General features: G+C 44.9%; 1 protein-coding gene across 1 annotated transcript in view; it reads right to left on the bottom strand.

Annotated features, from left to right (window-relative positions):
• Positions 1-21,833, bottom strand: part of LOC115200958 (semaphorin-4G) — a 74,874-nt gene that overhangs the window by 11,441 nt on the left and 41,600 nt on the right. The window contains exons 6-8 of the mRNA XM_029764110.1: positions 14,993-15,086; positions 14,740-14,853; positions 12,957-13,111 (exon numbers count right to left, since the gene is read on the bottom strand). Of these exons, the coding sequence (XP_029619970.1) occupies positions 12,957-13,111; positions 14,740-14,853; positions 14,993-15,086 (363 nt within the window). The remainder of the gene's footprint in view (positions 1-12,956; positions 13,112-14,739; positions 14,854-14,992; positions 15,087-21,833) is intronic.

Genomic DNA, 21,833 nt, shown 5'->3' with positions numbered 1-21,833 from the left:
TGGTAGGTTAATTTGAACAGTGAGAGACAGAATAACAACAAAACAATCCAGAAAAACGCATGTCAAATATGTTATAAAATGATTTGCATTTTAATGAGGGAAATAACTATTTGACCCCTCTGCTAAATATGACTTTGTGATTGCCAACAAGGGTTTTGCCACCAAGTACTGAGGTCAGACGTTTCTTGTAGTTGGCCACCAGGTTTGCACACATCTCAGGAGGGATTTTGTCCCACTCCTCTTTGCAGATCTTCTCCAAGTCATTAAGGTTTCGAGGTTGACGTTTGGCAACTCGAACCTTCAGCTCCCTCCACAGATTTTCAATGGGATTAAGGTCTGGAGACTGGCTAGGCCACTCCAGGACCTTAATGTGCTTCTCCTTGAGCCACTCCTTTGTTGCCTTGGCCGTGTGTTTTGGGTCATTGTCATGCTGGAATACCCATCCACGACCCATTTTCAATGCCCTGGCTGAGGGAAGGAGGTTCTCACCCAAGATTTGACGGTACATGGCCCCGTCCATCGTCCCTTTGATGCAGTGAAGTTGTCCTGTCCCCTTAGCAGAAAAACACCCCCAAAGCATAGTGTTTCCACCTTCATGTTTGACGGTGGGGATGGTGTTCTTGGGGTCATAGGCAGCATTCCTCCTCCTCCAAACATGGCGAGTTGAGTTGATGCCAAAGAGCTCCATTTTGGTCTCATCTGACCACAACACTTTCACCAGTTGTCCTCTGAATCATTCAATGTTCATTGGCAAACTTCAGACGGGCATGTATATGTGCTTTCTTGAGCAGGGGGACCTTGCGGGCGTTGCAGGATTTCAGTCCTTCACGGCGTAGTGTGTTACCAATTGTTTTCTTGGTGACTATGGTCCCAGCTGCCTTGAGATCATTGACAAGATCCTCCCGTGTAGTTCTGGGCTGATTCCTCACCGTTCTCATGATCATTGCAACTCCACGAGGTGAGATCTTGCATGGAGCCCCAGGCCGAGGGAGATTGACAGTTATTTTGTGTTTCTTACATTTGCGAATAATCGCACCAACTGTTGTCACCTTCTCACCAAGCTGCTTGGCGATGGTCTTGTAGCCCGTTCCAGCCTTGTGTAGGTCTACAACCTTTTCCCTGACATCCTTGGAGAGCTCTTTGGTCTTGGCCATGGTGGAGAGTTTGGAATCTGATTGATTGATTGCTTCTGTGGACAGGTGTCTTTTATACAGGTAACAAGCTGAGATTAGGAGCACTCCCTTTAAGAGTGTGCTCCTAATCTCAGCTCGTTACCTGTATAAAAGACACCTGGGAGCCAGAAATCTTTCTGATTGAGAGGGGGTCAAATACTTATTTCCAAATAATTTTATAACATTTTTGACATGCGTTTTTCTGGATTTTCTTGTTGTTATTCTGTCTCTCACTGTTCAAATAAACCTACCATTAAAATTATAGACTGATCATTTCTTTGTCAGTGGGCAGACGTACAAAATCAGCAGGGGATCAAATACATTTTTCCCTCACTGTACGTTATACACACAGAGACAGGTGCACACACACACTAACACAACCCCACTACACACTAGAAGCATTACCAAGTACCACTGAATGAGAGTGTTTGGTTCTGGCTCACAGTGTGCCTACTTGAGCATATTTACTCTAATTGCATTTCGGGTAGCAGCAGCAACAGCAGAGGAGGTGCTCGGAGGCGATGGCATTGAGAAGAAGCCTGAATAGACAGATTGTGCACCTCATTTAGAGCAGAGACTTCTCGTCTCTTTGTTTGTCGGGGTTTTAATACATCACCACTGAACACACATTGTGTGATTCAATGTTGTTTCTACTTCATTTCAATGAAATGACGTTCAACCAACAAAGAATTGACGTCTGTGCCCAGTGGGTTGCTCTTCATTTCTGTTTTTTATAAAAAAATATTTCTACCCAGCCTCAGTACTTTATCCTTCGTAAAATACAGTAGTCCCAGTAAACAAAGTGTCACATTCTTCTTCATCAGATGATAAAGAAAAATCATTGTCGGACCAAAACGCAGCGGGGTTATGTGCACTCATCTTCTTTTATTAAATTGGCAAAGAAGGATTAACCAAAATAAACACATACACAAAACACAATGACGAATAACAGGCCGGTAAGGCAATAAAAGCTATACCTAGCACAATCTCCCACAAACTACCAACACAAAGCTATATATAGGACTCTCAATCAGAGGCAACTAAGAAACACCTGCCTCCAATTGAGAGTCCAACACCCAATGACCTAAACAAAGAAATACTAATACTAGAATGAACATAGAAATACAAAACATATAACATAGCCCAAAACCCGGAAATAATAAATCAAACACCCTTCTAAACAACCAACCACCCCGAACCACATAAAACAAATACCCTCTGCCACATCCTGACCAAACTACAATAACAAATAACCCCTATTACCGGTCAGGATGTGACAGTACCCCCCCAAAGGTGCAGACCCCATATGCACCTCAAAAAAATAATTAAAAAAATAAACCCCTAACTAAAGGGAGGGAAGGGAGGGTGGCTGCCGTCAACGACGGCTCCTGTGCTACACCCCCCCCCCCCCCCCAAACCTCCTACAATGGAGGTGGCTCCGGCCTCAGTCCTCTACCTGACCCATCCACCCCCACTGAAATCCTCTGCCTGAGGCCATTCACTGATGACCCTGGACTGTAGGCAGACTCACTCGGTTCCGGACTGTAGGCAGACTCACTCGGTTCCGGACTGGACACTGTTGCCGGACACTCTGGACTGGACACTGTTGCCGGACACTCTGGACTGGACACTGTTGCCGGAAGCTCGAGACTGAGCTGACGCACTGGAAGCCTAATGCATGGGGCTGGTAGTGGAGCTACCAGACTGGAGACACGTACTTTAAGGCTAGTACGAGGAGCGGGAACCGGCTGAGTTGGACTGGGCTGACGTATTGGAGGCCTGGTGCGTGGTGCTGGTACTGGATAAACCAGGCCGTGGAGAAGCACTGGCAGTCTCGATTGCACCTCCTGCACAACCCGTCCTGGCTGGATGGAACTAGTAGCCCTGCACAAGCGAAGTGCTGGCACACGGCGAACTGGGCTGTGCAGGGGCCTGATGGTTGCCGTGCGTAGAGCGGGCGTAGAGTAGCCTGGACCTAGGAGGTGCACCGGTGACCAGATGCGCTGCGCAGGCATCCTCCTACCAGGCTGGATACCCACTCTACCACGGCACTTGCGAGGGGCTGGGATCACTCGCACTGGACTGTGCGTGCGTATGGGCGAGATCGTGCTCACTTCCTCATACCTCGGCGCCCTCCACTCCATACGTTCTTCCCAAAAAGCACAGGGAGCTGACTTAGGGCTCACCCTTGGCCCAGCCACACTACCCGTGTGCCCCCCCCCAAAAAAAAATTATTGGGGTTGCCTCTCCGGCTTTCTCGCCAGCCGTGTTCCCCGGTAGCGTTCCCGGTCTTCACCCGACTTCCTCCATGGGCCCTCTCCGGCCAGAATCTGCTCCCATGTCCAAAACTCCCGATAGTCCATATTAGTGTTCCGTTGCTCCTTACCCCGCTGCTTGGTCCTTGGGTGGTGGGAGATTCTGTCACATTCTTCTTCGTCAGATGATAAAGAAAAATCATTGTCGGACCAAAACGCAGCGGGTTTATGTGCACTCATCTTCTTTTATTAAATTGGCAAAGAAGGAAAAACCAAAATAAACACGTACACAAAACACAATGAGGAATAACAGGCCGGTAAGGCATTAAGGCTATACCTAGCACAATCTCCCACAAACTACCAACACAAACCTATATATAGGACTCTCAATCAGAGGCAACTAAGAAACACCTGCCTCCAATTAAGAGTCCAACACCCAATGACCTAAACAAAGAAATACTAATACTAGAATGAACATAGAAATACAAAACATATAACATAGCCCAAAACCCGGAAATAATAAATCAAACAACCTTCTAAACAACGAACCACCCCGAACCACATAAAACAAATACCCTCTGCCACGTCCTGACCAAACTACATTAACAAATAACCCCTATTACCGGTCAGGACGTGACACAAAGTAAATTAAACAAACACAAAACAGCACACATTACTCATACAGTACCAGTCAAAAGTTTGGACACACCTACTCATTCAAGGCTTTTTCTTTATTTTTACTATTTTCTACATTGTAGAATAATAGTGAAGACATCAAAACTATGAAAAACACATATGGAATCATGTAGTAACCAAAAAAGTGTTAAACAAATCAAAATAGATTTTAGTTTCTTCAAAGTAGCCACCTTTGCCTTGACAGTTTTGCACACTCTTGGCACTCTCTCGACCAGCTTCATGAAGCAGTCACCTGGAATTCATTTAAATTAACCTCTCTAGGGTAGGGGGCAGTATTTGCACGGCCGGATAAAAAACGTACCCGATTTAATCTGGTTATTACTACTGCCCAGAAACTAGAATATGCATATAATTATTGGCTTTGGATAGAAAACACCCTAAAGTTTCTAAAACTGTTTGAATGGTGTCTGTGAGTATAACAGAACTCATATGGTAGGCAAACCTGAGAAGATTCCTTACAGGAAGTGCCCTCTCTGACCATTTCTTGGGCTTCTACACTCTCTTTATTGAAAACTGAGGATCTCTGCTGTAACGTGACACTTCCTACGGCTCCCATAAGGCGACAAAATGGTGAATGATGTCTTTGCAGGCCCTGGTTGAAAAACAGTAGCGCATTTGGATAGTGGTCGATCAGAGAACAATGAGACTGGAGGCGCGTGCACGAGGCGACATCATGTTGTTATTTTTTCGTCTTTGAACGAAAACAGGGTTTCCTGGTCAGAATATTAGCGCTTTTTTACGAGACAAATCGCGTAAAAATTGATTTTAAACAGCGGTTGACATGCTTCGAAGTACGGTAATGGAATATTTAGATTTTTTTTGTCACGAAACGCGTCGGGCGCGTCACCCTTCGTCACCCTTCAGATAGTGTCTTGAACGCACGAACAAAACAGAGGATATTTGAACATAACTATGGATTATTTTGAACCAAACCAACATTTGTTATTGAAGTAGAAGTCCTGGGAGTGCATTCTGACGAAGAACAGCAAAGGTAATCACATTTTTCTAATAGTAAATCGGAGTTTGGTGAGGGCCAAACTTGGTGGGTGTCAAAATAGCTAGCCCGTGATGGCTGGGCTATCTACTCAGAATATTGCAAAATGTGCTTTTGCCGAAAAGCTATTTTAAAATCGGACATAGCGATTGCATAAAGGAGTTCTGTATCTATAATTCTTAAAATAATTGTTATGCTTTTTTGTGAACGTTTATTATGAGTAATTTAGTAAATTCACCGGAAGTTTGCGGTGGGTATGCTAGTTCTGAACGTCACATGCTAATGTAAAAAGCTGGTTTTTGATATAAATATGAACTTGATTGAACAAAACATGCATGTATTGTATAACATAATGTCCTAGGAGTGTCATCTGATGAAGATCATCAAAGGTTAGTGCTGCATTTAGCTGTGGTTTGGGTTTATGTGACATTATATGCTAGCTTGAAAAATGGGTGTCTGATTATTTCTGGCTGGGTACTCTGCTGACATAATCTAATGTTTTGCTTTCGTTGTAAAGCCTTTTTGAAATCGGACAGTGTGGTTAGATTAACGAGAGTCTTGTCTTTAAAATGGTGTAAAATAGTCATATGTTTGAGAAATTGAAGTAATAGCATTTCTAAGGTATTTGAATAACGCGCCACGGGATTCCACTGGCTGTTGAGTAGGTGGGACGATTTCGTCCCACATACCCTAGAGAGGTTATTAACAGGTGTGCCTTGTTAAAAGTGAATTTGTGGAATTTCTTTTAGCTAGGGCCGATAGCTTTTTAGGCTGCTAGCCAAGTAGGCCTGCCTCAAGCATGGATGCCACATCTGGCAACTTGATGGCTGTGTGGTAGACCGTACACGCTGGTTGCCGATGCAAAGGAGGTTGGGGATTTGCTGAGAAGCAGACAGACCTGTCGCCGCCACAACTGTCATCATCATGGGTGACTGCCACTGTGCCATTGGGGTGAATCAAGCCCACCCCCCCTCCAGCCCCAGATTTAAATCTGCATGGGCTGCTGTGGCCCAGTTAGGGCTGGATCCATCACATTCTACCCCCCACCATCACCACTACAACAGAGCAGACATGTCCCTATTCCCAGAAAGCTGCATTTTTGTATATAGGGGTACTGCAAGCATGAAACAATGGAGATTACAGTTACACCAGGCACAGCCAAAGAGAGAGGAGGAGGAGTGAAAAAAACAGCCTTCTGTATCTCCAGGAGTGGTTTCTGGGCATGCTGATCTCCAATGAAATGAGGTGGTGAAAGAGGGGGGGAGTGGGAGGAAGAGAGGGGGAGAGGAGAGAGAGTGACAGAGAGAAAGAGAGAGAGAAAGAGAGAAAGGGGGTGGGATGGAGAGAGAGAGAAAGGGGGAGAGAAAGAAAGACTTGGTGGGCTTCTACTCTGCCTGGCAACAGTGGCACACCAAGAAACCCCTCAGAAGCAGACAAGAAGGCCTCCCAAGTGGCGCAGTGGTCTAAGGCACTGCATTGCAGTGCTAGCTGTGCCACTAAAGAAACTGGTTCGAGTCCAGGCTCTGTCGCAGCCGGCTGTGACCGGGAGACCCATGGGGTGACGCTCAATTGGCCGAGCATCATCCGGGTTAGGGGAGAGTTTGGCCGGCAGGGATGTTCCTGTCCCATCGCGCACTAGCAACTTCTGTGGCGCAATGCACGCTGACAGGGTCGCCAGGTGTAAGGTGCGGCTGGCTTCCGGGTTAAGCAGGCGTGGCTGGGTTGTGTTACTGAGATTACTCACCACAAAATCTACTTAACGGAGCTGGAGCCCTTCATCACAGGAGCCATTTTTTCAAAAAGACGCTGCCGGAGAAGGGGAAGGTGAGCTGGGGTTCTAGTCCGATTAAGGAAAAGGTCAAACCACCGCTTCCTACTATATTACTTGCTAATGTACAGTCTCTGGACAATAAACTTTGTGAGATCAGAGCGCAGATTTCCTTCAAGAGAGATATGAGCGACTGTAACAATCTGCTTTACAGAGACTTGGCTGATGGAGGAGGTGCTTGATCAGGCTACACAGCCTGGCAACGGTGGGGTTTCCATGCATCGCGCAGAAAAATAACTTTGTGGGAAAACAAAGGCAGAGGATTATGATTCATGATCAACAATTCATGGTGGGATTGTAGGAATGTACAAACCCTTAATAGTTTCTGTTCCCCTGACCTGGAATACCTCACAATCAAATGCCAATCCAATTATCTCTGAGAAAATTCACAGCTGTTTGTATCACAGCTGTGTACATCCCCCCCAAGCCTACCGTAATTTCCGGACTATAAGCCGCAACTTTTTCCCCACGCTTTGAACCTCGCGGCTTAAACAATGATGCGGCTAATATATGGATTTTTCCCGCTTTCAAATTTTTGGGGGGAAATCCTTTTTTTTTAATCCTTCACTAAAACAGGCCGCATGCGAAGAGCAACTTATGCTGCCAGTGGGTCCTGACAGCGTGGAGCATTGTCAAAAAATCCACTATCATCAACGGGTTTCGAAAGGCTGGACTGCTGCGTGTTGAAGAGGGCTCAGCAGGGGATTTGCCTCCGGATGAAAGTGACGAGAGCGACAATGAAAACGATCCAATATCGGATGAAGCAATTCTGAGGCTATTCAACTCCGACACCAAAGGAGATGACTTCAGTGGTTTCAGTGCACAGGAGGAGGAAAATAGTGACCAATGACTTTCTTGGTAGGCTACTGTTTACTGCAAATTTTTATTTTTTTGTTACAAGCCGTGTTTCGTTAAAGCCTATTTATTTTTGTTACAAGCCGTGTTTTGTTAAAGCCTATTTATAGGGTGACCATAGGTCCTCTTTTTCCCGGACATGTCCTCTTTTTGGATCTAAAAAAATGTTTCCGGCCGGGATTTCTAAATCGCCCAAAATGTCCGGGATTCGGCTTTTGCTTTCTAAAGTCCCATTCATTGTGTGCATTTTTGGGGTTTTGCATTGCTTTGACCTTTCTCTTTAGGTCCCGCCTTCTCACACACCACCATTGGTGGGTCATGTAGGCCTACGCAAACAATGGTCAAACTGCATCTCAATCATTACCCTCACCATGGCAACAGCCAAGAGACAGAGCAGCAGCTTGCTTGTCAACAGCGGCACATGGCTCCAGAACAGCGTAAAAATGCCCAAACGCAAATGTAAATTCACAGACGATTTACAGAGAATTCCCGTGTTTTCGTCTTGGTTGGGATCCGTGTGAAGCAGAATGCATGACCTGCTAAGCTGGCACGTACGTGTCAGTGTCAAATAAAGGTGCTAGCGACCTAGACGCCCACATAAGCTCCGCAAAACACAAAATTGCAGCTAAAGGAGAGAGTTCGTCAGGTAAATTAACTGACTATTTTGTGAGAGCAGGTAAAACAGAAGATGCTGTTACTGCTGCGGAGGGAGTTTTTGCATTCCACAACACGAAGCATCACAATAGCTACAGATCAATGGACTGCCCGTCTGCCTTGTTAAAAAAGGCTTTCCCTGATTCCGAGACTGCGCGAAAATGTTCAAGCGCTCGTACTAAGACCGAAGCAATTGTTAACGCTGTGATAGCACCACATTCTGTCAACATAGCTCAGAAAGCACTAGAAGACATACCTTACTGTGGTGTTTCTACTGATGGGAGCAATCACGGTGCTGTGAAAATATTCCCTCTGCTTAGTCAGTATTTTGATTGGAAGAATGGTGGCGTGCAAAGTAAATTAGTCGAAGTTAAAAACACTCCAAATGAGACAGCTGATACTAGGGTGACCATACGTCCTCTTTTTCCCAGACATGTCCTCTTTTTTGAAAACTAAAATATGGTCACCCTACTATTTATTTTTGTTAAAGCCTGTGTAAAGTTAATTTGTTTCAATGTACCGGTAGGCACCTGCAGCTTATAGACATGTGCGGCTTATTTATGTTCAAAATAATGCTTCTTTTTTTTATTTCAGTGGGTGCGGCTTATATTCAGATGCGATTAATAGTCCGGAAATTACGGTACACCACGTTGGCACTCAAGGAATTACACAGGACTTTGAACAAATTGGAAATAGCATATCCCAAGGCCGCATCCGTTGTAGCCGGGGACTTGTAAGGAAAATTCCCTTAAAATTCCACCAACACATCTTTTGCCCCATTAGCAGGAAAAATACATTAGACCATTGTTATTCTCTATTCCGAGATGGATACAAAGCCCTCCTTCCCCCCCTCCTTCTGCAAATCAGACCATGGCTCCATTCTGCTCCTCCCCACCTATAGGCATAAGTTAAATCAGGAAGCACCCGTGGTAATGTCTGTTCAACGCTGGTCTGACCAACCGGAATCCATGCAACAGGACTGTTTTGATCACACGGACTGGGATATGTTCCGGGCCGTCTCTGGGAATAACATAGATGAATACACTAACTCTGTCTCTGGGTTTATTGGTTTATTTGGATCCCTAGAAGGCCAGCACCATGGAGTTGCCTCTTCACTGTTGATGTTGAGACTGGTGTTTTGTGGGTACTATTTAATGAAGCTGCCAGTTGAGGACTTGTGAGGCGTATATTTCTCAAACTAGACACTCTAATGTAATTGTCTTCTTGCTCAGTTGTGCACCGGGGCCTCCCACTCCTATTTCTATTCTGGTTAGAGCCAGTTTGCACTGTTCTGTGAAGGGAGTAGTACACAGCGTTGTACGAGATCTTCAGTTTCTTGGCAACTTCTCGCATGGAATGGCCTTAATTTCTCAGAACAAGAATAGACTGACGAGTTTCAGAAGAAAGTGCTTTGTTTCTGGCCATTTTGAGCCTGTAATCAAACCCACAAATGCTGATGCTCCAGATATTCAACTAGTCTAAAGAAGGCCAGTTTTATTGCTTCTTTAATCAGAACAACAGTTTTCAGCTATGCTAACATAATTGCAAAAGGGTTTTCTAATGATCAATTAGCCGTTTAAAATTATAAACTTGCATTAGCTAACACAACGTGCCATTGGAACACAGGAGTGAGGGTGGTTGATAATGGGCCTCTGTACACCTGTGTAGATATTCCATTAAAAATCAGCCGTTTACAGCTACAATAGTCATTTACAACATTAACAAGGTCTAAACTGTATTTCTGATCAATTTGATGTTATTTTAATGGACAAAAAAATTAGCTTTTCTTTCAAAAACAAGGACATTTCTAAGTGACCCCAAACTTTTGAACTGTAGTGTAGGCAGAGTTTTGGGGCTCCCGAGTGGCGGAGAGGTCTAAGACACTGCATCTCAGTACTAGAGGCGTCACTACAAACCCTGGTTTGATTCCAGGCTGTATCACAACTGGCTATGATTTGGAGTCCCATAGGGCGGCGCACAATTGGCCCAGCATCGTCTGGTTTAGGGTTTGGCCGGGGTAGGCCGTCATTGTAAATAAGAATTTGTTCTTAATTGACTTGCTTAGTTAAATAAAGGTTAAATAAAAAAGGGCAGGCTTCTGAATCCTCCTGTTGTTGGCGGTTGCAGTTAAAAAATATATATATACTGTATATTACACATATAATAAATTCATTTTTTTCATTTATTTTTTGCTCCCTCTTGGGCCCCGGCAAGCCTCTGCATTAGTCCAGCCCTGAATATGACCCAGGTTATCACTCAACTAAATAGAGTGCATACCAATAGTGTTGGGTCTGTGACATCCACTTGTATTGATCATATATTGTCCTCCCCCACCCTCTTTTTACACTGCTGCTACTCTCTGTTTATCATCTATGCATAGTCACTTTATTTATATATTTTTTTTATTTAACCTTTATTTAACTAGGCAAGTCAGTTAAGAACAAATTCTTATTTACAATGTTAGCCTACCAGGGAACAGTGGGTTAACTGCCTTGTTCAGGCGCAGAACAACAGATTTGTACCTTGTCAGCTCAGGGATTCGATCCAGCAACCTTCCAGTTACTGGCCCAACGCTCTAACCACTAGACTACCTGCCGCCCTACTCTTAATGAGTGTAGACAGCCTGCTGCTGCCATTCTGCTTATCGTCAGATGTGGGGAGGAGAGGAGATTGGGGCACACGTGGGTAACTGAGGGGCCCTGCCTTAATTGGGTAACTGTTTAATAAAACAATTTAAATAAACTGCATAATAAATAAATGTGACTGGTCAATTGTGTGAGTCAGGGGCTGGGCCCAAGCCCATAGGGTGCCCAAGAGGGAAAACGTTTTTTAAAAAGGCAGGTGAACCTGCAACCACAGCACTTCAATAACACTTGAAATGATATATTCTTTAAGCATTACAGGGATATGGTTCTGAATATATACAGCAACACCTCCCCCATAGGCATTACTGTCTCTTCTATAGATGTTATATCCTTGTATTGCTACTGCTGTATCAAAGGAATTATCTAAGTGAGTCTCAGAAATGGCTAATATATTCATGTTATCTGATGTTAGCAAATTATTGATTTCATTACATTTATTTCTAAGGCTACATATATTAATATGGGCTAATTTTAGCCCTTTCCTGGGTAACTTATCAGAGATATACATAATATGTAAAAGAGCAAACAAAGCAAGAAAAAACACATTCAGCAGTCAACCATCAACCAGTTGGTGTGTGTAAGTCTGTGTGTGTGCTGAGGAGTTGACGCTACGAACCCACAGGCTTGGCTCTCTTTCAGGCTTTTGGGAGGGAGGGTGTACAATGAGCCTGTCATAGCGGATGTAAGAAATGTCCCCACACGCTCTGGCAGTTTTAATGGATGGGATAAGTTCTTTCCTCTTCTGGCGCACAGCTTCAGGATAGTCCTCATTGAGGAAGATGTACGTTCCTCTCAAGTTCTTGGCTCTTTACAGAACAGCTACCTTGTCCTTGAACCTTAGGAACTTGAACACTATCGGCCTGTGCCTGTCACCTGGGCCAGAGGTGGGTTCTACAGTCCTGTGGGCGTGTTCCAACTCAATCTACCTGTGGTTCATATTCAGTTTCTCATTGATAATTTCCCTCACTTTGTCCTCAGACTCCATCCAGGTCTCGTGTGGAGATTCTGCAATTCCATCCACAACAATATTGTTCCGCATTGATTGTTCCTCGAGATCTGATTTCTCTGTTATTGTTATCATGGATTGACATACAGAGCTGATGTCCTCTCTCAATGACTTACAGATTGCGGTCATCTTGCCATTCTCCTGTTTAAACTCATCGAGCTGACCCTGGGAGAACTGAACAGTATTCTTCAGGTCCTGGAACTCTCTGGTCAGATTGTCTATTCTTTTATTAGTTGACTCCACCAGTATTTGGACACACCTGAAGCTATTTTCTTGTTGTTGTGACAACTGCTTGTAGAACTTCTTTTGTTCTTTTAAAAGATCCTTCACCTGTGATAGAGAGACACCACCGTCCTCAATGGTATTCCCAACGGCTTTGGTCTTTGTCATGGTAGCGATGTAGGCTAATGCTGGTACTCCACGCAGTTCCAGCCAGCACAGCTCGCAAGGCCGTTGGAAACAGAAACAAACAGGGATTTAAACAGCCACAAGCCTGCGAATATCCGCGGTCCCAGCCACAAGGCCTAACCGCGTCGCGGGCTGTGTTCAAACTGTCAAGGAAATCTGGCTAGCTTGATATGATTCGCCAAGCAGCAGTTCTTCAGACCTTAGGGTTTGGCAGTGAGTGTGTAATTGGTTCTTCAAGCTTCTGAGATTGAGGTGAATCCCACATGTGAGATATGTCACTCAAAATATCAGAGAACCTGGGTTACGCAAGTAACCTTGAGTTTCCTTGTGTTTGATGCCGTTCCAATCATTCCATGGCAGCCATTGAGCCATTTCTCTGCTTTCTCCCGCCATTGAGTTGGGCAACCCCTAATGCCATAACACATGTCCCCCTTCAGGCCTACCTTGCAGATGCGGGCAACCCGTGCCACCCTGGTCTGGCTGGGGTAGGCCATCTGCTCCTGGCTCCTCTCCGTGAAGAAGAAATAGATCTTGTCGTCGTCGCCCACTGAGCTGTTGACACTCTCCTTCAGCAGCACCGAGCCCACAAAGTCCGCCTCTGCTCACAGAATAACAAAAACAGATCATTACACTGTGTACATTCTGTCCAACTCCTGGCAAAGCACATACTATGGAGAGATTCATGTTATTGTAATCCTCATACCATGCCACCTACTGATACAGAGATAATGTAGGTGGAAAGCAAGGATAACCACAGTATATGAATAAGAGTATGCTAAGGTGAAGGCAGAGCTTGTATTATGAAGGAATGAATATTAAATGCCCTATGTTTTCGGCCAGTACTTAGTACCACAGTATATGAATAAGAGTATGCTAAGGTGAAGGCAGAGCTTGTATTATGAAGGAATGAATATTAAATGCCCTATGTTTTCAGCCAGTACTTAGTACCACAGTATATGAATACGAGTATGCTAAGGTGAAGGCAGAGCTTGTATTATGAAGGAATGAATATTAAATGCCTTATGTTTTCAGCCAGTACTTAGTACCACACTTGGGTTCAAATCATTTGATTTGATCATATTTCCTGCATTTTAATGACTTTCATATACATTTCAAAACAATTATTTAGGCCACGTTTATTTGAAAATACAAGTAGTTCAATATTGCTGGAATGTATTTGGAAATTGGAATGTATTGTCATGTATTTACAACTAACTCTATTTGAAGTAGTATATTTTCAAATACTAATACTTTACCCATTGAAGCCCCCACCCAGTTTGACTTGCATGTTTAGGACAGCCCAAGGGGACCCAAAAAAAATCGAAATAGTTGATTTGGCCAGTAAATTTGAAAATACTCAAATACATAGAAAATAATATTTCAAATACAAATATTTAAATATGCATGTATTTGAACCCAGGTCTGCTTAGTACCATATAGTTGTAGTATAATGAATCAGAATTACAGATTACATTGGTATTCCAAAATTGCGTAGCTGTAGGGATCAAGCAGGACCACAATGTCCGGTTCAGGGGCGTAGGCATGGGTGGGTCTGGGTGGACACAGGCCCACCCACTGGGGAGCCAGGCCCTGCCAGGCCCACCCAATCAGATTGAGCAAAAACAAAAAATAATACATTATTATTACAAAAACGCTTCTCCACACACCAACGAATTTCTGGCAATGCCCCTGGTCCGGTCTGGAGCGTGAAGTCAAGACCTCTGTTGGTCAGCTACTGCGTAGCAACCTAGTGGTGCCAAAAACCCTGGTCTGCCCTAGAAAGCCTATATAAATTACGATCGCCAGAACAGATGGACGTTTTGGGCTCCCCAAGGTCAATTAAGTTCGCTACAAATTGAGACATTTAAGTAAATAGTGATCCATTCTGACTACAACATTTGTCGTCACACAGGACCACGTGCTGACACAGACCAATCACGGGCCAGCAGGCTATCAGGCAGGATGAAAATGACTATATCGACCTTGATCTTTTGCTAGTTATGGCCACTTTCACCATGATCCTTAGATAGTTTCTGGTGCCATTCAGCCCCATTCAGCAATATGGCGCGTTTCAAATTCAAATGCCTCTGCCCATCAGGAGTTTTCCATAGAAATACGCGGATGACGTCAGCAGTGTCACTATCTACTGGTTTTAATGTCTATGGGATCAAACCACAAAATGAAACCAATGTCTATAAGATAACGGATGGGTCAGCCTCTCTTTACCCAGCAGCCATCTGGTTGGGGACTCCTCTGTCCTCAGAGTGGGGAAGGGGAAGTTCCGACGGACATCTGGAGAGCTGCGGAACTCATACTGGGAGGCTGAGAACATCTCACCATCTGCAATCAGGACCAGAGAGATGGAGGGATCAAAGAGAGATGGACACAGAACAGGGGATAAATGACTGTCTCTCAGTTCATTCTTAGTGGTGGGTTAGAGCAAAATAGTGCAGCCCAGGGGGTAGATTAGGGTTCTTACCCACAAGGAGGCCGGTGTAGCCCTTGGCTGGGTCGTAGGGACACCTGTCCCTGCCCTCTTCGAAGCCAGAGGAGAAAGTGAAGCGTTCCACATCCTCATAGAAAAGAGAAGAGAGAGGATCAATAACTACAGTAGGGGAATATAAATCAAACCATCACCAAAGCAGGTAACCTAGCATGCTAATAGAGCACTTCAGTATGAATCATAATACCCATAAAACCTAGCGGTCAAACACGGAAATGGTTCCAATCGATTTTACACCCTTAATTTTCCCATAAGGGATTTTAGAAACACTTAAAATAATCAAATCGAAGTGTATTTGTCACATGCGCCAAATACAACAGGTGTAGCTTACAGAGAAATGCTTACTTACAAAATAAGGGCAGTGTTTTTAAAATGTATTTTCACCTTAATTTTACTAGGCAAGTCAGTTAATCTTGGGCAGGTCCCACCCACAGTTCACACTATTCAACAGCCAGTGAAAAATCAGAGCGGTCAAATTCAAAACAACAAAATGTCATAATTCAAAGTTCTCAAACATATGACTATTTTACACCATTTTAAAGGTACACTTCTCCTTAATGTAACCACATTGTCCGATTTCAAAAAGGCTTTACGGCGAAAGCATAAAGTTAGATTATGTTAGGACAGGTACAACACAAGAAAAACCACACAGCCATTTTCCAAGCAAGAGAGGGGTCACAAATACCAGAAATTCAGCTAAAATTAAGCCCTAACCTTTGACAATCTTCATCAGATGACACTCCTAGGACTCAATGTTACACAATACATGTATGTTTTGTTCGATAAAGTTCATATTTATAGCCAAAAACAGCATTTTACATTGACGCGTGATGTTCAGAAAATATTTTGCCTCCAATACTGTTGGTGAATCAGCACAACAATTTACAAAAATACTCATCATAAACGTTGATAAAATATTAAACTGTTATTAAAAGAATTATAGATAACCATCTCCTTTATGCAACCGCTGTGACAGATTTAAAAAAAAGCTTCACGGGGAAAGCACACTGCAATAATCTGAGTACGGCGCTCAGAAACATACACCAGGCAATACAGATACCCGCCATTTTGGAGTCATCTAAAATCATAAATAGCATTATAAATATTCACTTACCTTTGATGAACTTCATCAGAAGGCACTTCCAGGAATCCCAGGTCCACAATAAATGTTGTTTTGTTCGATAAAGTCCATAATTTATGTCCAAATACCTCCTTGTTGTTTGCGCGTTCAGTAAGCGACTCCAAATGTAGGAAGCGCGCCCAACATTTCACGACGAAAAGTAAAAAAAAAGTTATATTTACGTTCGTTGAAACATGTAAAACGTTGTATAGCATCAATCTTTAGGGCCTTTTTAACATAAAACTTCAATAATATTCCAACCGGACGATTCTTGAAAAACGTTTTGGAACACAGCTACCTCATCACTTGAACGCGCGCCAATAAACTCATGTCATTTTCTTAGTCACCAACTTCCCGGCCTTCTTGTTCGCTCTCTGTTCACTGCAAAAGCCTGAAACTAGGTTCTAAAGACTGTTGACATCTAGTGGAAGCCTTAGGAAGTGCAAAATGAACCCCAAGTCACTGTGTGTTAGATAGGCAATGACTTGAAAAGACTACAAGCACCAGATTTCCCACTTCCTGGTTGGATTTTTATCAGGGTTTTGCCTGCCATATGAGTTCTGTTATACTCACAGACATCATTCAAACAGTTTTAGAAACTTCAGAGTGTTTTCTATCCGAATCTACTAATAATATGCATATTCTAGTTCCTGGGCCCGAGTAGTAGGCCGTTTAATTTGGGTACGTTTTTCATCCGGCCGTGAAAATGCTGCCCCCTACCCTAGAGAAGTTAAAAATTCTTATTTTCAATGACGGCCTAGGACCAGTGGGTTAACTGCCTTGTTCAGGGGCAGAACGACAGCTTTTTACCTTGTCAGCTCAGGGATTCGATCTTGCAACCTTTCGGTTACAAGTCTAACGCTCTAACCACTAGGCTACCTGCCGCCCCTTTTGTGTAGGCTTACTCTGGCTTCAGTAGTCGAAAAAGTACCCAAAGTCATACTTGAGTAAACTGTCATACTTGAGTAAAAGTGAAGATACCTTAATAGAAAATTACTTAGTAAAAGTCACCCAGTAAAATTATACTTGAGTAAAAGTCAAAGTATTTGGTTTTAAATATAGTTAAGTATCAAAAGTAAATGTAATTGCTAAAATATACTTAAGTATCAAAAGTAAAAGTACAAGTATAAATCTTTTCAAATTCCTTATTTAGCAAACCAGACCGCATAATTTTCTTTTTTTTTCATATACAGATAGCCATGGGCACACTCCAACACTGACATCACTTACCAACTTAGCATTTGTGTTTAGTGAGTCCTCCAGATCAGAGGCAGTAGAAATTGACCAGGGATGTAAATTTGATAAGTGTGTGACCATTTTCCTGTCCTGGTAAGCATTCAAAATGTAATGAGTACTTTTGGGTGTTAGGGAAAATGTATGGAGTAAAAAGTACATAATTTTCTTTAGGAATATAGTGAAGTAAAAGTAAAAGTTGTCAAAAATATAAATAGTAAAGTAAAGTACAGATACCCCAAAAACTACTTAAGTAGTACTTTAAAGTATTTTTACTTAAGTACTTTGCACCACTACCTGGTGTGATGTTTTGACAAACGTGTAAATCTATCTAGGACAACGTGACTTTTATCAATATATAAACCCTGTATTTATTCCCCATAAATGAAACATTAATTAGCTGCTAATGTGGCTATCATACAGAACTACAAATGCCTGTCTCAAGTTTCACATCACTCACCAGGGCCATGATGATCTGGACGAGACTGCCAAATCGAGGCAAAGGTAAGAATCTCTTGATTAACTATCTAATGTTAGCTAAATTTAGTAATGAGTAAATTGGGTAAATTTGTTTACATTTACAATTCTGTGAACTGTCTAGGGCAAGTTTTGAATTTACACAATACCTGTAATCTAGCTAGTCTTGAGGCAACAGTGTGCTTACTTTACTGCAGGAAGACATTGATCTGTTTGCTGTTACCCTCTGGACAGCAGATTATTAGTATAGCTACAAGGAAAGGTAATGTAACCTTATTTAGTCCTATTTGCATTGGTGGGATTTAAATGAATTGGTATTCACACATTTGTTTTTGAGGTTGTCACGCCCTGACCAGGTGAACTCTGCTATTTTGGTCAGGGTGTGGCATTTCTATGCTTTATTTTCTATGTTTTGGTTATAGCCTTTCTTTGTGTTTTATTTCTATGTTGGGCTCGGGGGTGATTTCCCAATCAGACAGCTGTCGCTTGTGAAGTCTGATTGGGAATCACATTTAAGTTCCTTTTCCCCCACGATGTTTGTGGGTTGTTGCCTCTGTTATTTGAGCACGTAACGTATTGGCAGTTTTTCCTTGATTTTGTGTACATGTTTAATTCTAGTGTGTTAAATAAACATGTATTCGCTCCCAGCTGCGTTTTGGTCCGCTTCCTCGTCTCCCGACGACAATCGTTACAGAACAACCCACCGAACCAGGACCAAGCAGCGGGAGGAAAAGGAGCGCGAGAGATGGGCTCGCGAGGGAAAGGAGTTCTGGACCTGGGAGGAGATCATGTCGGGGAAAGGACCCTGGCGGACGGACTCCCAGGTCGAGGAGGGAAAGCCAGCCGGTAGACGGAGTCGCAGGCGGCGGTCGAGGAGGCCCGGAAAACAGCCCCAAGAAATTTTTTTTGGGGGGCTAATGGGGTGGTCCGGAAGGGCAGAGGAAGAGCCCAGACCACTGCTCTCGTGGGGGATGACGGCGGAGGAAGAGAAGGAGATGAGGCGTTTGATTGAGGACCTGCAGAGGGAAGATCTGGAGGAGGAGCCATGGTATGCTGAGTTGCGCGCTGTGTCGCCAGTGCGCCCGCACAGCCCGGTGCGTCCGGTGGACATGCCCAGCACATGCCGTGCTAGGATGGGCATCCAGCCAGGACGAGTGGCTAAACCGGCTCCACGCTTCAGGTCACCAGTGCGTGTTCACAGTCCTGTCTGGCCCGTTCCTGTTCCCCGCACCAAGCCCACGGTGCGTGTCCCCAGTCCTGTCCGGCCCGTCCCTGCTCCCCGCACCAAGCCATGGTATGCAGAGTTGCGCGCTGTGTCGCCAGTGCGCCCGCACAGCCCAGTGCGTCCGGTGGACATGCCCAGCACATGCCGTGCTAGGATGGGCATCCAGCCAGGACGAGTGGCTAAACCGGCTCCACGCTTCAGGTCACCAGTACGTGTTCACAGTCCTGTCTGGCCCGTCCCTGCTCCCCGCACCAGGTTAGTGGTGCGTGTCCCCAGTCCTGTCCGGCCCGTCCCTGCTCCCCGCACCAGGTTAGTGGTGCGTGTCCCCAGTCCTGTCCGGCCCGTCCCTGCTCCCCGCACCAGGTTAGTGGTGCGTGTCCCCAGTCCTGTCTGGCCCGTCCCTGCTCCCCGCACCAAGTCAGTGGTGCGTGTCCCCAGTCCTGTCCGGCCCGTCCCTGCTCCCCGCACCAGGTTAGTGGTGCGTGTCCCCAGTCCTGTCCGGCCCGTCCCTGCTCCCCGCACCAGGTTAGTGGTGCGTGTCCCCAGTCCGGCCCGGCCCGTCCCTGCTCCCCGCACCAGGTTAGTGGTGCGTGTCCCCAGTCCTGTCCGGCCCGTCCCTGCTCCCCGCACCAGGTTAGTGGTGCGTGTCCCCAGTCCTGTCCAGCCCATCCCTGTTCCCCGCACCAAGCCCACGGTGCGTGTCCACAGTCCTGTCCGGCCCGTCCCTGTTCCCCGCACCAAGCCCACGGTGCGTGTCCACAGTCCTGTCCGGCCCGTCCCTGTTCCCCGCACCAAGCCCACGGTGCGTGTCCACAGTCCTGTCCGGCCCGTTCCTGTTCCCCGCACCAAGCCCACGGTGCGTGTCCACAGTCCGGCACGGCCCGTGTCTGGTCCACCGGTGCCCAATCATGTTCCGGTCGACGGCTCCGCTCCGGAGCCTGAGCATGCCGCTCCACAGTGGTCCAGTCCGGGCCAGAGGGGTAGGGCTAGGGTGGAGGCAGGGGGAGAAACACGCCCGGGGCCAGAGCCTCCACCAAGGGTGAGGCGCCCACCCGGGTCCCCCCCCTATTAGACTTTAGTTTGGTGCGCCGGGAGTACGCACCGTTGGAGGGGGGGTACTGTCACGCCCTGACCAGGTGAACTCTGCTATTTTGGTCAGGGTGTGGCATTTCTATGCTTTATTTTCTATGTTTTGGTTATAGCCTTTCTTTGTGTTTTATTTCTATGTTGGGCTCGGGGGTGATTTCCCAATCAGACAGCTGTCGCTTGTGAAGTCTGATTGGGAATCACATTTAAGTTCCTTTTCCCCCACGATGTTTGTGGGTTGTTGCCTCTGTTATTTGAGCACGTAACGTATTGGCAGTTTTTCCTTGATTTTGTGTACATGTTTAATTCTAGTGTGTTAAATAAACATGTATTCGCTCCCAGCTGCGTTTTGGTCCGCTTCCTCGTCTCCCGACGACAATCGTTACAGAGGTAGAATTACCGTCATGTTATTGATGCCAAATTGCCAACATTATTCCAGAACCAATGGGTGAGCCTGAGTCTTATCACCTCCACTAGGAATGCTGTTTCAACTTCCTGTAATATTTCAGTCATTGCAGGAAGTCCAGATGAGCAGGAGTGTGTGAAGGGTTTTGTCCCAGCCCAGCTCTAACACCTGATAATCAACATAACAAATCACAGTGATAGGCTATGATTTGTAATCAGGTATGCTTTGTAATCAGGGGTGGATTCATATACTGTAGATGGCATTGATATATGCCATCTACATATAATTAGAGAGCATACTTAAATTCACACAGGACACCGGATAAGACAGGAGTCCACCGGATATATCTGGAGTATTTCTCCTGTCTTATCCGGTGTCCTGTGTGAATTTAAGTATGCTCTCTAATTCTCTCTTTCTCTCTCTCGGAGGACCTGAGCCCTAGGACCATGTCTTAGGACAACCTGACCTGATGACTCCTTGCTGTCCCCAGTCCACCTGGCCGTGCTGCTGCTCCAGTTTCAACTGTTCTGCCTGCGGCTATAAAACCCTGACCTGTTCACCGGACGTGCTACCTGTCCCAGACCTGCTGTTTTCAACTCTCTAGAGACAGCAGGAGCGGCAGAGATACTCTGAATGATCGGCTATGAAAAGCCAACTGACATTTACTCCTAAGGTGCTGACCTGTTGCACCATCGACAACCACTGTGATTATTATTATTTGACCCCGCTGGTCATCAATGAACATTTGAACATCTTGGCCATGTTCTGTTATAATCTCCACCTGGCACAGCCAGAAGGTTCCTCATAGCCTGGTTCCTCTATAGGTTTCTTCCTAGGTTCTGGCCTTTCTAGGGAGTTTTTCCTAGCCACCGTGCTTCTACACCTGCATTGCTTGCTGTTTGGGGTTTTAGGCTGGGTTTCTGTACAGCACTTTGTGACATCAGCTGATGTAAGAAGGGCATTATAAATACATTTGATTGATTGATTGACATAGTGTCAACAAAATAGTGTCAACAAAATGCTGTCTTCAATGCTTAAGGCCAGGCACCACACCCTCATAGGGTACTTTTTCCCCCTTAATCATATCACAATCACCTTTTACCAGTTAAATGTAGACACAAATTTATGAGTATTTTATATTAAATATCTTATTAAAATATGCAAATGAGGTGATATCTCATTAAATATGTAAATATTTCCATATCGCGCAAATCCATTTTTCAGGACATTGGATGAAGTCAGCCTAAATATTTTGATTGAATTTTGTTAA

Source organism: Salmo trutta, chromosome 10 (genome assembly GCF_901001165.1).
Source record: "Salmo trutta chromosome 10, fSalTru1.1, whole genome shotgun sequence".
Classification (NCBI taxonomy): domain Eukaryota; kingdom Metazoa; phylum Chordata; class Actinopteri; order Salmoniformes; family Salmonidae; genus Salmo; species Salmo trutta.
This window is presented reverse-complemented; position numbering and strand designations above follow the sequence as displayed.